This window comes from Venturia canescens, chromosome 4 (genome assembly GCF_019457755.1).
Source record: "Venturia canescens isolate UGA chromosome 4, ASM1945775v1, whole genome shotgun sequence".
Lineage (NCBI taxonomy): Eukaryota > Metazoa > Arthropoda > Insecta > Hymenoptera > Ichneumonidae > Venturia > Venturia canescens.
The window spans coordinates 23,548,409-23,562,828 of NC_057424.1; the positions used below are offsets into that span (position 1 = coordinate 23,548,409).

General features: G+C 34.4%; 2 protein-coding genes across 3 annotated transcripts; both read left to right on the forward strand.

Moving 5' to 3' along the window:
* The first annotated feature begins 993 nt into the window (after window positions 1–993).
* Window positions 994–9,124, forward strand: LOC122409679 (uncharacterized). Its single transcript, XM_043417407.1, has 18 exons — window positions 994–1,137; window positions 1,556–1,675; window positions 1,743–1,860; window positions 1,960–2,224; window positions 2,316–2,438; window positions 2,645–2,735; window positions 2,878–3,014; window positions 3,140–3,272; window positions 3,363–3,412; window positions 5,798–5,948; window positions 6,203–6,322; window positions 7,242–7,359; window positions 7,459–7,723; window positions 7,812–7,946; window positions 8,157–8,247; window positions 8,390–8,526; window positions 8,652–8,784; window positions 8,858–9,124. The coding sequence occupies exons 1-18, from the start codon at window positions 994–996 to the stop codon at window positions 8,906–8,908; spliced, it is 2,382 nt and encodes a 793-aa protein (XP_043273342.1). The 3' UTR covers window positions 8,909–9,124.
* Window positions 9,125–11,607: 2,483 nt separating this feature from the next.
* On the forward strand, window positions 11,608–14,264 carry LOC122410003 (odorant receptor 9a-like). 2 transcript variants are annotated; one of them, XM_043417968.1, is made up of 8 exons: window positions 12,083–12,308; window positions 12,406–12,670; window positions 12,746–12,874; window positions 13,078–13,168; window positions 13,306–13,442; window positions 13,569–13,701; window positions 13,792–13,932; window positions 14,004–14,264. In XM_043417968.1, exons 1-7 carry the CDS (start codon window positions 12,212–12,214, stop codon window positions 13,840–13,842), a joined length of 903 nt encoding a protein of 300 aa, XP_043273903.1. In that variant the 5' UTR covers window positions 12,083–12,211; the 3' UTR covers window positions 13,843–13,932; window positions 14,004–14,264. The 2 variants fall into 2 exon arrangements, with proteins under 2 accessions (XP_043273904.1, XP_043273903.1); XM_043417969.1 differs by lacking the exons at window positions 13,306–13,442; window positions 13,569–13,701; window positions 13,792–13,932; window positions 14,004–14,264 and adding an exon at window positions 11,608–11,748 and having other exon boundaries at window positions 12,008–12,127; window positions 12,191–12,308; window positions 12,746–13,186.
* The last annotated feature ends 156 nt before the right edge of the window (window positions 14,265–14,420 follow it).

Consider the following 14,420-nt stretch of genomic DNA (forward strand, 5'->3'; position numbering starts at 1 on the left):
TTCTTGTTACTGCTTAATTTTTTCGAAATTTTTTCTTCAAGATTCCTCGAAAAGTTTCATCCTTTTCATCTTTTTTCCGTAAGTACTACGCCGCACTATACATAAAAAATTGTAAATTTTGTTACGTTAAAAAATATCGACAGTAATAGTTTGCATGACCTATAATTTAAAACAGTTGATTCATAATTATTGAACTGGTCAACGGTGTTACAGTGACCGATACGGTTTTCATATTACGAATTCTATATTACCTGTGCTTGGCTCCCAAAAACGAATTCCAAACTTGGAGTGATATCAAAAGAAATCGATAAGCTCTCACACACGGTATCTGCCTCACGACAGAAAGGATCTTTGTCGACAGTTTTATATAATGCAGTTTTTTACTGCAATAAAAACGCAATTAAAAAAACTTAGTATTTGGATTCGCACCGAACTGTTTCGTCGGGGATTCAGAACACACAGATGTCAGATTTTTCGGTGTACATTAAGTTCGTTTCGTCACAATTTTTTATCCCATTTTTAGTTTTTATTGAGATTTTATTTCGTCTCAATGATGTGACTCAAGTCAACGAAACCATTCGAGTGAGTATTTCAAGGGTGAAATTTGACAATATCGCCAGTAGTGAAAAAAATTTCAATATTCTATTACACGCACTTGCTGAAGGGAATTATTTGGTAAAACTATTTTCATTATGCACACCTCCCTTTGAGAGAGTAATAACATTGCTGAGTTAAAATGTAGCAGTTCGTTTGAAAATATTGATGAGAGTATTCTTTTTTTACGCAACATAGAGGAGGAATAAAAAACTTTTCACCAATGTTTCGTTTAATTTTCTTTCTCGTCCCTACACGATCCCATATGGTAAATATAATTATTCCTTTTGTAAAGAAGCTCTAAGAGAATCGATAATGAAGCCCAAGGTGGAAATGGTAGGTGAAATTATATTATGAGAGAACATCGTCTATCAGTCAATTCGCGATTCTGGCCAAGAAATGGGTATACCGGATAAGCTTTATTATAGAATTAATAAAATTCTCCTCAGTTTTCTCGGGCAATGGCCTTTTCAGAGAACCTTGTATAAATATCTAGGTAGAATTAGTTATGCTTGTGCAACAGTAAGCGTGTCTGTGCCACTGGTACGAAATTTTTCTCAACATTAAAGAAAAAAAATCATTTTTTTCGTAAAAGTTTCATTGGCGAACGATTTTCAAACAAATGTAATGAATTTCTTTTTCTTAACTTAAAAGAACGGAAAAAGGATGATTTTGAGTGAATTACTGATCCAAAAAAAATTATTCTTTAAAGGAAGTTGAGGCTGTACAGTCATTTTTTTTACCCAAAAGTTATATGATGTTAAAAAATTTCATATTTTTAGCATCATTTTCAATGGAGATATCACTGAATGTGATATCGGTTTAAAAGCGATGACATCACTTTCATTCTGATGCCTCAACTTCCTTAAGTCAATTGATCTTAATTATGGAATAGTGGGATTTAATTAAGAATAAGTTCTGTAATATTATCTTCTGCAAATACATGACCTGTTTTGAATAGGTTCTGCGATTATTCGAAGTTTGGGGCAACTTGGATTTGGTAATAGAATGTTTATCGATTATCGTATCCCAGGCTGGAACGACTATCAAGTTTTCTAACTATATTTTCAATGAAGATAAGGTATCCTTATACTATTCAAGTTTGTTTGAAGACAACATTATTTTGCACATGAAATTACTGTTTGTAGATAAAAAATCTAGTATTTCGTATGCAAGCTGATTGGTCAGCGGATATTTTTCAACCACATCTGGAGATTTTTAAAAAATATGCGACAGACGGAAAAAAATTGACGCAATTTTACGGTGGTATGCTTATCTATGTTTATCTAAGAGACTATTATAATCATTTTTATATAGTTGTGTTACTAATTTATTTGTAGAATTAATGGTGAGTTTACTGTGCAGTTTGCATGTTCATGACACTGATTACGTTTGTCTTTATGCCCGTGGTACCCAAACTATTGGATGTCATCATGCCCCTAAATGAATCAAGGCCTTTAGTTTATCCTCTCCCAATATCGTACGGAACTATCAATATGGATAAATATTATATCCCAATAATGATTCATGCTGATTATGTTGTTTTCATCACCGTAACTACGATTGTCGCAATGGATACCACTTACGCCGTGTATGTTCAACACGCCTGCGGTATGTTCGCCGCTTTGGGGTATGGACTCGTTGCATTGAAGCACTCAAAAGATAAAATTACCAATATTGGTATACGAACATAACTTTGTACAACTTGTGTTTAGAGATAGATTACAACGTTTGATGGAACCTTTTAGAAATAAATGCATCCATGAAAGCAGCACTGGAAGCATGGAAAATGCCGCGTATCAAGCGATCGTCGATTGCATCGAAATGCACAAGGGAGCCATAAAGTTGGTTACTGGTTATTCTTTTCCCTTATTTAGTGAATATTGAATAATTAAAACAAAAAAATGATCTTTATACTTATGAATATCATTCGGTATCAGTGGAGAAATTAAATTGAAGAATCAGACCGAAAGTGAATATGAATTTTCATACAGTGTGTAATAGCCAACATTATTGTTCCTTGCTTTGTTTCATATTGATGCTTCGGAAGATTCGCTGACATGATTGAATCGGCTCATACAGTTGTATTATTCTGCGTAATTGGTATGAGTGTTATATCGATGAGCGCAGCAGGATATCAGGTTTGATAATGTAGAGAATCAGGGATTGCGTAATATTAGTTGGTCGCCAAGTTATTTAGAAAAGCCCCTGAAAACTCTGTTGCACCTTAATACGATAGATAATGAACTTTTCGAAATGATACTCCATTTTTCGTACACATAGGTTATAATGAATTTGGAGAAGCCAAACGAGGCTTTCAGATTTGCTATCTTCACATTGGCACAATTTTTCCACGTGTTCTACCTCAGTTGGCCCGGTCAGAAATTGATTGATCACAGTGAACGAATACACGATTTAGTGTGAGTATGACTCTACGAGCATGAGACGATAATTGTGACAATCTCTAAACGAGCTAGTGCATCGACGCCAAGTACCGAATGAAATATTTCTATACATCTTCACCCCGATGATTCTTATCCAACAGATATGAAGCAACGTGGTATAAAACTTGTCCCCGTTCACAAAAATTACTAATCCTCATGATGATGAGGAGTATCCGGCCTTGCAAGATAACAGCTGGCAAATTATATGACATGTCTTTCGCTAATTTCAGCATGGTATATATTACAATATATATTAATCTCCTCAATTATTCTATATCCATATTCCAATGAATGAATTAAATTTTGTTTATGTCTGTTACAAAGGTTATAAGAACAACCATGTCATACTTCACTATGCTCACCTCCTTCAGATGAATCGGCGGAAAAAAAATTGTTACTGGTGTGAAAAGTGTTTAAGTTCAGCATCAAACGAAAAGTTTTCGATCGTAGCGACCTCAAATCCTATGTGAGGAGGATATTTGTGAATAAAAATTTATTACAAATAGTGCAATTATAGCGAAATTTTTAATTTTTATAAATAGCGCAGTAACGAAACCATACGAGAGCCCAATATCGCGACAACTTTCGCAGCACTTTTTTTTACGTGTTGCATCCATTGCTGAGAATTGAAACAACATAGAATTCAACAGAGAAGGATGCACATACAAAATTTAAACCTGGTTATGAATATTATAAACTGGTTATAAATTATCAACTACGTAGAAAGTATATAAAATGCCTTCAAAATAAAAAAAAAAAAAAAAACGTCAAGGAGAAATTTTGATGCGTAGAAAACTATTCATCATACTTTCCTTACTCGAGAAAAATCCTTAACAAACAAGACCTTATTAAAATATCATAATCTTCGTACGATATGACAATAAGAAACAAATCCTCCAATAAAAGACATCTTTGATAAGTATGTGTGTTTTCATCAGAAAAGTAACGAATCGGATTTCATTATTCATATTCATGAATAATATTTCATTATTCATATTCATGAATAATGAAATGTAAGAATGGATTCTGCCATTTACATTCATTTTCGAGTGAAACTAACGCACTAATATAATGCAACCAAATTTAGGAATCTCCTTCATTAAAAGAATGCACAAAGCAATACGATAAGAAAATCCAAAAAAATTGACGAAATTCAATGCGCTAACTGGTATCAAAGCCTCGCCAGAATATACGTAATGATTTTTCTCATGAAATTTTCGTACGTTTGAGAAGAATTAATCGAACACTCGAGCCGTCACAGAAGTGTGCGTACACTTGTGGATGCACCAGAACCTCTCGGCATGAGCGACGAATTCGCGCGAAACGGGTCATGCTATTTGAATCGACGTTTTCATCTGCACTTTCTTGGATAAAAAACGATTTCACACCAAATGTTTCGTACTCTTGTCGATTTTATTCGTACCGCAAAAACTCTGATCATGCATGCCTTCAATCTTTAATAAATTCAGACACTCCCTTGGGATAAAGATTTCCCCAAACACCTTCCTACTACGAGGACAAACATCTGGCGACGTTTAAAGGCTTTTCATATGAAATTAATCATATTTTTACACCGCGAATGAATGTAGGTATAATATATAAATAACCATCGTCAACGATTGTTCTTAGATGTTTATTTCATTTAATAAAAATCCATCTCTACTTACTCTTGAAATATTAGCTGCCCATTATGTAGGCTGCTCCACCAGTGGAAGATACTAATTCCTTTGGAGCCCATATTATTGGACGTCTTGGCTTTGTTGAATGCACCAAGATTTACCCTCTTCTGATGATCTGTTTTTTTTTTCAGTTGCTTGATTTTTTCGAAATTTTTTCAAAAACTCTTCGAGTTTCCTCGAAAAGTCGGTGGATCTCGTGACTATGGTTTCAAACAAAGACGGTTCACAAATACATTACAAATTATAAATTTTGTCACGTCAAAACATGTCGACAGTTAATAGATTGCACGACTTATAACTTAATAAAATTGATTAATAATTATTGAACTCATCAACGATGCTACAGTGAGCGATACATATTTCGTACTTAGAATCCAGATTAACCCGTGTCCCAGCTCGGCAAAAACTAACGCCAAACGGATCTTTGGTAACAGCCTTCATTTGGCGAACTCGTATGGTAAACTACGGTGAGACGCAATAAAAAAATTAGTATTTGAAATTGCACTGAACTGTCTCGTCGAGAATCCAGAGCACATTATTGTTAAACATTTCGTTGTACATTAATTTTGTTTCATCACAATTTTTTATCCCATTTTTAGTTTGTGTTGAGAATTGTTTTCGTCTGAATTGTGATAACTGAAGTCAACGAAATCATTCGAGTGAGTATATTTCAAGGATGAAATTTGAGAATACCGCCAATATAGTGAAAATAATTTCAATATTCTATTACACGCACATGCCAAAGGGAATTATTTTGTAAAACCATTTTCATTATGCACCCCTTTTTGAGAGGGAAATATTATTGATGCGTTAAAAAGTAGCTGTTCGTTTGGAAATATTGATGAAAATATTCTTTTTTTACGCAACATAGAGGAGGAATAAAAAACTTCTCACCAATGTTTCGTTTAATTTTTTTTTGTCGCCATGCTATCCATTGCAAAGCCACTAAAATATCTTTGACAAGAATTATTCCGTTTGTGAAGAGGCTCTAAGAGAATCGATAATGAAGCCCAAGGTGGAAATGGTAGGTGAAATTATGTTATGAGAGAACATCGTCTATCAGTCAATTCGCGATTCTAGCCAAGAAATGGGTATACCGGATAGGCTTTATTATAGAATTAATAAAATTCTCCTCAGTTTTCTCGGGCAATGGCCTTTTCAGAGAACCTTGTATAAATATCTAGGTAGAATTAGTTATGCTTGTACGATAATAAGCGTGTTTGTGCCACTGGTACGAAGTTTTTCTGCATATTAAAGAAAATAAATCATTTTTTTTGTTTCTTTGCCGAACTATTTTCAATCAAATGTAAAGAATTTTTTTATCTCTCCTCACGAGTTAAAAGGAAATGTTTTTGAGTGAACTATTTATTGTAAAAAAAAGTTATTTATTTGAGCGAATTGATCATAATTACGGAATAGTGGAATCTGATTAAGAATAACTTGTGTAATAATATCCTCTGTGAATGTATGACCTTTGTTGAACAGATTCTGCGATTATTCGCGGTTTGGGGTAACTTGGATCTGGTAATAGAATGTTTATCGATTATCCTCTCTCAAACTGGAACGGCTATCAAGTTTTCTAACTATATTTTCAATGGAGAAAAGGTATCCTTATTAGGAATGCGCAAAACAAGGCGATTTTTTTATTTTTTATTTGCCGTCTCTCAAAAGCTCGTATATGATGAAAGAAAAACCTCGTTAAAAGGAGGCTCTGTAGCTCAATGTTAAAAGGTGGCTCAAGCCATTTTGTGTTTTTTTGTATTTGAGTGGCTGAAATTAATAGTCAAACTAGTTTTTAGACAGTATGGGGCGGTTTGTTCTATGACAAAAAACAATGTGGTGTGTGTTGCTTGAGGTTCGTACACCTTCCGTGTCTCTGATCTTGTTTATTACAAAGGACGATCATTATCAAGAAACATAAGATGTTCATTTTAATAAAAGGCAAATACGTGAACTTACATATCGCAAATTTTTTTTCGACATGTGATACTGATAAAAAATAACATTACGATTAATTTGAAGAAAGGGGAAAATAGAAAAATAAAAAAAAACACAATTTCACTTTTATGATAGAAATTTCAATTTCTCAGCTCTAATAATTCATTCTTTTCAATGTTCATTGCTCCAAACCCAAACAACTTCTGATCTTCAACACGTAGAAGAGGTTGGGTGGGTCCGGAACATTTTCGATGTGTGGACAGAGTATCGTTGCATGGGTTTCAAACATCTTCCTTATTTCGTATTTTGATTTTCTTACCTCCCCTTCATAATTTTTTCAGACTCCAAAAGAAGTTTTTTCCCTTCCCGTTACGTATAATTAATCGTAGCATTATTTTTTTTTTATAACAATGTATAAAAAAAATTTGGGCTCAATTGTTGCAAAAGGACATCTTGTAAATATTTACGTGAGAAAAATTTACACAATTGAATGAAAAAAACGCTTTTTTTGGAGCACCCTAATCCTTATACAATTAAAGTTTGTTTGAAGACATAATTTTTTTGCGCATGAAATTACTGTTTGTAGATAAAAAATCTAGTATTTCGTATGCAAGCTGATTGGTCAGCGGATATTTTCCAACCACATCTGGAGATTTTTAAAAAATATGCGACAGACGGGAAAAAATTGACGCGACTTTACGGTGGTATGCTTATCTATGTTTAGCTAAGAGACTGTTATAATCATTTTTATATAGTTGTGTTACTAGTTTATTTGTAGAATTAATGGTGAGTTTACTGTGCAGTTTGCATGTTCATGACACTGATAACGTTTGTCTTTATGCCCGTGGTACCCAAACTATTGGATGTCATCATGCCCCTCAATGAATCAAGGCCTTTAATTTATCCTCTCCCAATATCATACGGAAATATCAATATGGATAAATATTATATCCCAATCGTGATTTATGCTGATTATGCTGTTTTCGTCACCGTAACTGCGATTGTTGCAATGGATACCACTTACACCGTGTATGTTCAACACGCCTGCGGTATGTTCGCCGCTTTGGGGTATGGACTCGTTGCATTGTTGAAGCATTCAAAAGATAAGATTTCCGACATTAATATACGAACATAATTTGGTACAACTTGTGTTCAGAGATAGATTACAACGTTTGATGGAACCTTTTAGAAATAAATGCATCCATGAAAACAGCACTGGAAGCATGGAAATGGAAAATGCCGCGTACCAGGCAATCGTCGATTGTATCGAAATGCACAAGGGAGCCATAAAGTGGGTGACTGGTTATTCTATTTACTTGTTTAGTGAATATTGAATAATTAAAACGAGAAAAATGAGCATTATACTTATGAATATCATTCGGTATCAGTGGAGAAATGAAATTGAAGGATCAGGCAGAAAGTACATATGAATTTTCTTCATATAGTGTATAATAGCAAACATTATTGTTTCTTGCTTTGTTTCATATTGATGCTTCGAAAGATTCGCTGACACGATTGAATCGGCTCACACAGTTGTATTATTCTGCGTAATTGGTATGAGTGTTATATCGATGAGCGCAGCAGGATATCAGGTTTGATAATGTAGAGAATCAGGGATTGCGTAATATTAGTTGGTCGCCAAGTTATTTAGAAAAGCCCCTGAAAACTCTGTTGCACCTTAATACGATAGATAATGAACTTTTCGAAATGATACTTCATTTTTCGTACACATAGGTTATAATGAATTTGGAAAAGCCAAACGAGGCATTCAGATTTGCAATCTTCACACTGGCACAATTTTTCCATGTGTTCTTCCTCAGTTGGCCCGGTCAGAAATTGATTGATCACAGTGAACGAATACACGATTTAGTGTGAGTATGACTCTACGAGCATGAGACGATAATTGTGAAAATCTCTAGACGAGCTAGTGGATCGACGTCAAGTACCGAATGAGATATTTCTATGCATCTTCACCCCGGTAATTTTTATCCAACAGATATGAAGCAACATGGTATGAAATTTGTCCCCGTTCACAAAAATTACTAATCCTTATGATGATGAGGAGTATCCGGCCTTGCAAGATAACAGCTGGCAAATTATATGACATGTCTTTCGCCAATTTCAGCATGGTATTCTATATCCAATTATTCTATATGCATATTCCAATGAATACATAAAATTTTGTTTTTATCTGTTTTAAAGATTATAAGAACTACCATGTCATACTTCACTATGCTCACCTCCTTCAGATGAATCTGCGGAAAAAAATTGTTACTGGTGCAAAAAGTTCGGCATTCAAACGAAAAGCTTTCGGTCGTAGCGACCTCGAATCATATGTAAGGAGGATATTTGTGAATAAAAATTTACTACTAGTACGATTACAGAAAAAATTCAAGATTTCCAGATAACGTAGTAACAAAACCATACGAGAGTCCAATCTCGCGACAATCTTTTCACAGCACCTTTTTTCACGTGTTGCATCTATTGCTGAGAATTGTGACAACGTAGAGTTTATCAGAAAGGGACACACGTATAAAATTCACACCTGGTTATGAATATAAACTGGTTATAAATCATCAACTATTTAGAAAGTATATAAAATGCCTTCAAAATTTAAAAAAATATCGTCAAGGAGAAATTCTCATCCGCAGAAAACTATTCATCATATTTTCTTTACTCGAGAAATCCTTAACAAACAAAACCTTATTAAAGTATCATAATCTTCGTACGATATGACAATACGAAACGAATCCTCCTCCAATAAAAGACAACTTTGATAAGTGTGTGTGTTTTCATTAGAAAAGTAACATATGGAATTGCTGTGTATAATTCATGAATAATGAAATGTAATGATGGATTGTGCCATTTACATTCACCATCGAATGAAACTATCAAATTAATTAATGTAATGCAACGAAATTCAGGAATCTACTTCATTAAAAGAATGCACGAAGCAATACCCTAAGAAAATCCAAAAAAAACTGACGAAATTCAATTCGCTAACTGATATCAAAGCCTCCCCAGAAGAGACGTAATGATTTTTCTCACGAAATTTTCGTACGTTTGAGAAAAATTGATGAAAGACTCGAACCGTCACAGATGTGTATACACTTGTGGATGCACCAGAACCTCTCGGCTAAAGCGACGAATTCGCGCGAAACAGTTCCCACTATTTGAATCGACGTTTTCTTCTGCACTTTCTTGGATAAAAAACGATTTCACACCAAATGTTTCGTATTTTTGTCGATTTTCTTCGTACCGCAAAAATTCTGATTATGCACGCCTCTATAATCTTTAATAAATTCAGACACTCCCTTGGGATAAAGATTTCCCCAAACACCTTCCTACTACGAGGACAAACATCTGGCGACGTTTAAAGGCTTTTCATATGAAATTAATCATATTTTTATACTACGAATGAATGTAGGTATAATATATAAATAATCACCGTCAACTATTGTTCTTAGATGTTTATTTCATTTAATAAAAATCCATTTTTACTTACCCTTGAAATATTAACTGCTCATTAGTAGGCTGCTCCACCAGTGGAGGATTCTTATTAATTTGGAACCCACATCATTGGACGTCTTGGTCTCGATGAAAACATCAAGATTTACCTTCGTCCGGTAACATGGATACAGAGCAATATTACGTTTTGATCATGCTTCATGTTTGTATGCTTCGTATCACTATAACAGTCATCGCAATGGACACGACATATACCGTGTTTTTTCAGCACGCTTGTGGATTATTCGTCGCTGTGGGGTAAACATGGACTTTTTTGCAGCAACCTCGAGAACAACTTCATACCTTTCTCTGAAGTATGGCTGGTTGATTTCCGACTTCTAGTGGATCCCAAGGACTGTTCACATAGAGCGAACGGTCGCTAGTCCACACCTAGCACAAGCTCAGTCGAAGATAAAAGTCTGTTTTTTTTGTTACTGCTTGATTTTTTCGAAATTTTTTCAAAAGCCTTTCAAGTTTGCTCGACAAGTCGGTGGATCTCGTGACTATGATTTCAAACAATGACCTTTCAAAAATACATCACAAATTGTAAATTTTGTCACGTTATAACAGATCGACAGTAAATAAATCGCACGACTTATAACTTAATACATTTGATTAATAATTATTGAACTCATCAACTATGCTACAGAGACCGATACATATTTCGTACTTAGAATCCAGAATTACTTGTGTTCCAGCTCCCCAAAAGCTAACTTCAAGTATCGAGTTATCCAACGAAATCGATCGGCTCTTAAACGAGGCATCTGCCTCATAACGGGAAGGATCTTTGGTAACAGCTTCATTTAGCGAACTCGTATAGTAAACTACAATGAGACGCACTAAAAAAAGTTAGTACTTGGATTTGCACCGAACTGTCTAATTGAAAATTTAGAGCACATTAATGTCGAATTTTTCATTGTTTGTTAAATTTGTATCCTCACAATTTTTTATCCCATTTTTAGTTTGTGTTGAGAATTTTTTTCGTCTCAATGATCTGACTCAAGTCAACGGAATCATTCGAGTCAGTATTTCAAGGATAAAATTTGACAATACCGCCAATAGTGAAAATAATTTCAATATTCTGTAACACGCACATGCTGAAAGGAATTATTTTGTAAAACCATTTTCATTATGCACCCCTTTTTGAGAGGGAAATATCATTGATGCATTAAAAAGTAGCAGTTCGTTTGAAAATATTGATGAGAATATTCTTTTTTTACGCAACATACAGGAGGAATAAAAAACTTCTCACCAATGTTTCGTTTAATTTTTCTTTGTCGTCATGCTATCCATTGCAAAGCCACTAAAATATCTTTGACAAGAATTATTCCGTTTGTGAAGAGGCTCTAAGAGAATCGATAATGAAGCCCAAGGTGGAAATGGTAGGTGAAATTATGTTATGAGAAAAGATCGTCTATCAGTCAATTCGCGATTCTAGCCAAGAAATGGGTATACCGGATAGGCTTTATTATAGAATTAATAAAATTCTCCTCAGTTTTCTCGGGCAATGGCCTTTTCAAAAAACTCTGTATAAAAATCTAGGTAGAATGAATTCTTGCGTGATAATGAGCGTGCTTGTGCCGCTGGTACGAAGTTTTTTTGTACGTTAAAAAAAAAAAATCAATTTTTTCGTAAAAGTTTGTTTGCTGAACGTTTTTCAACCAAACGTGAAGAATTTATTTTCTTCCCTTTAACGAGCCGAAAAGGAATGTTTTTGAGTGAATTATTGATCCTAAAAAAATTATTCTTTTGAGTGAATTGATCATAATTATGGACGAGTGGAATCTAATTAAGAATAAGTTATGTAATATTATCCTCTGTGATTGTGTGATTCTTATTGAATAGATTCTGCGATTGTTCGAAGTTTGGGGCAACTTGGATTTGGTAATAGATTGTATATCGATTATGCTCTCCCAAACTGGAACGTTTATCAAGTTTTCTAACTATTTTTTCAATGAAGAAAAGGTATCCTTATACAATGCAAGTTTATTTGAAGACAACATTTTTTACACATAACATTGTTTGTAGATAAAAAATCTGGTATTTCGTATGCAAGCTGATTGGTCAGCGGATATTTTTCAACCACATCTGGAGATTTTTAAAAAATATGCGACAGACGGGAAAAAATTGACGCAACTTTACGGTGGTATGCTTATCCGTTTATCCAAGAGACTACTATAATCATTTTTATATAGTTGTATTACTAATTTATTTGTAAAATTAATGGTGAGTTTACTGTGCAGTTTGCATGTTCATGACACTGATAACGTTTGTCTTTATGCCCGTGGTACCCAAACTATTGGATGTCATCATGCCCCTCAATGAATCAAGACCTTTAGTTTATCCTCTCCCAATATCGTACGGAAATATCAATATGGATAAATATTATGTCCCAATCGTGATTTATGCTGATTATGCTGTTTTCGTCACCGTAACTGCGATTGTTGCAATGGATACCACTTACGCCGTGTATGTTCAACACGCCTGCGGTATGTTCGCCGCTTTGGGGTATGGACTCGTTGCATTGAAGCACTCAAAAGATAAAATTACCAATATTGGTATACGAACATAACTTTTGTTCAGCGATAAATTACGACATTCGATGGAGCCTTTACGGAATAAATCCATCCATAAAAACAGCACTGGAGAAATCGAAAATGCCGTGTACCAGGCGATCGTCGATTGCATCGAAATGCACAAGGGAGCCATAAAGTTGGTGACTGGTTATTCTATTTACTCGTTTAGTGAATATCAAATAATTAAAACGAAAAAAATGAGTATTATACTTATGAATGTAGTTCGGTATCAAAATGAAATTGAAGAATCAGACGAAGAGAGTTGACATGAATTTTCAAATAGTTTATAATAGCCAACATCATTGTTCCTTGCTTTGTTTCATATTAATGCTTCGGAAGATTCGCTGACACGATTGAATCAGCTCACACAGTTGTATTATTCTGCGTAATGGGTATGAGCATTGTATCGATGAGCGCCGCAGGATATCAGGTTTGATAATGTAGAGAATCAGGGATTACGTAATAGTGGTACGACGCCAAGTATTTGACCTCCAAACTCTGTCGCACTCTTCCTATGATAGATAATGAACTTTTTGAAATGATATACTCCATTGCTTGTACACATAGGTTATAATGAATTTGGAAAAGCCAAACGAGGCATTCAGATTTGCTATCTTCACACTGGCACAATTTTTTCATGTGTTCTACCTCAGCTGGCCCGGTCAGAAATTGATTGATCACAGTGAACAAATACACGATTTAGTGTGAGTATGACTCTACGTGCATGAGACGATAAATGTGAAAATCTATAGACGAGCTAGTGGATCGACGTAAAGTACCGAATAAGATATTTCTATACATCTTCACTCCGATGAATTTTTATCCAACAGATATGAAGCAACATGGTATGAAACTTGTCCCCGTTCACAAAAATTACTAATCCTCATGATGATGAGAAGTATTCGGCCCTGCAAGATAACGGCTGGCAAATTATATGACATGTCTTTCGCCAATTTCAGCATGGTATATAATAGAATATTTATTAATCTTCTCAATTATTTTATATCCATATTCCAATGAATAAATGATTTTTTTCTTATGTCTGTTACAAAGATTATAAGAACAACCATGTCATACTTCACTATGCTCACCTCCTTCAGATGAATCGGCGGAAAAAAATCGTTACTGATGTGAAAAGTGTTCGAGTCTAGTATCTAACGAAAAGTTTTTGATCGTAGCGACCTCAAAGCATATGTAAGGATAATATTTGAGAATAAAAATTTATTACGAGTAGCGCAATTACAGAAAAATTTTAAATTTCACAGATACCGTAGTGAGGAAACCATATAAGAGTCCAATATATCGCGACAGCGTTTTCGCCGCACTTTTTTTCGTGTTGATTATCGATCCTCAGATGTGATAATAACTCCGAAGAAATGTAGGTTTGCAATAAAACAGATTCATCAGCAACAGAATAAAGTCAGTTATTCAGTGTCTTTGAGACACATATGCCTCAATGACGATCACCATGGTCGATTTACTTCAAGAAAAGCTACTGAAACAAAATGAAAGAAACCCCACAGAAAGTACAATGAAAATTAAATTTTTTTTTTTTTTATACGAAACGTTCAAATATCCCTTCCATGCTAACTGGCAATCAAACAAATTATGAACTGGAAAGTTTCTGTTACTTTTTCTTCTGGTTCTACTTTTTTTTTTTTCAAACACGGTTATCTCAGTAT

Coding starts and splice junctions, on each gene's coding strand:
- LOC122410003 (XM_043417969.1), top strand. CDS start 11,608: ATGGGTATACCGGATAGGCTTTATTATAGAATTAATAAAATTCTCCTC. Junction 11,749..12,007: donor TGAGCGTGCTTGTGCCGCTG/GTACGAAGTTTT, acceptor CTTATTGAATAG/ATTCTGCGATTGTTCGAAGT. Junction 12,309..12,405: donor ATTGACGCAACTTTACGGTG/GTATGCTTATCC, acceptor TTTACTGTGCAG/TTTGCATGTTCATGACACTG.
- LOC122409679 (XM_043417407.1), top strand. CDS start 994: ATGGGTATACCGGATAAGCTTTATTATAGAATTAATAAAATTCTCCTC. Junction 1,676..1,742: donor ATATTTTCAATGAAGATAAG/GTATCCTTATAC, acceptor TACTGTTTGTAG/ATAAAAAATCTAGTATTTCG. Junction 7,724..7,811: donor GGTATGTTCGCCGCTTTGGG/GTATGGACTCGT, acceptor ACTTGTGTTCAG/AGATAGATTACAACGTTTGA.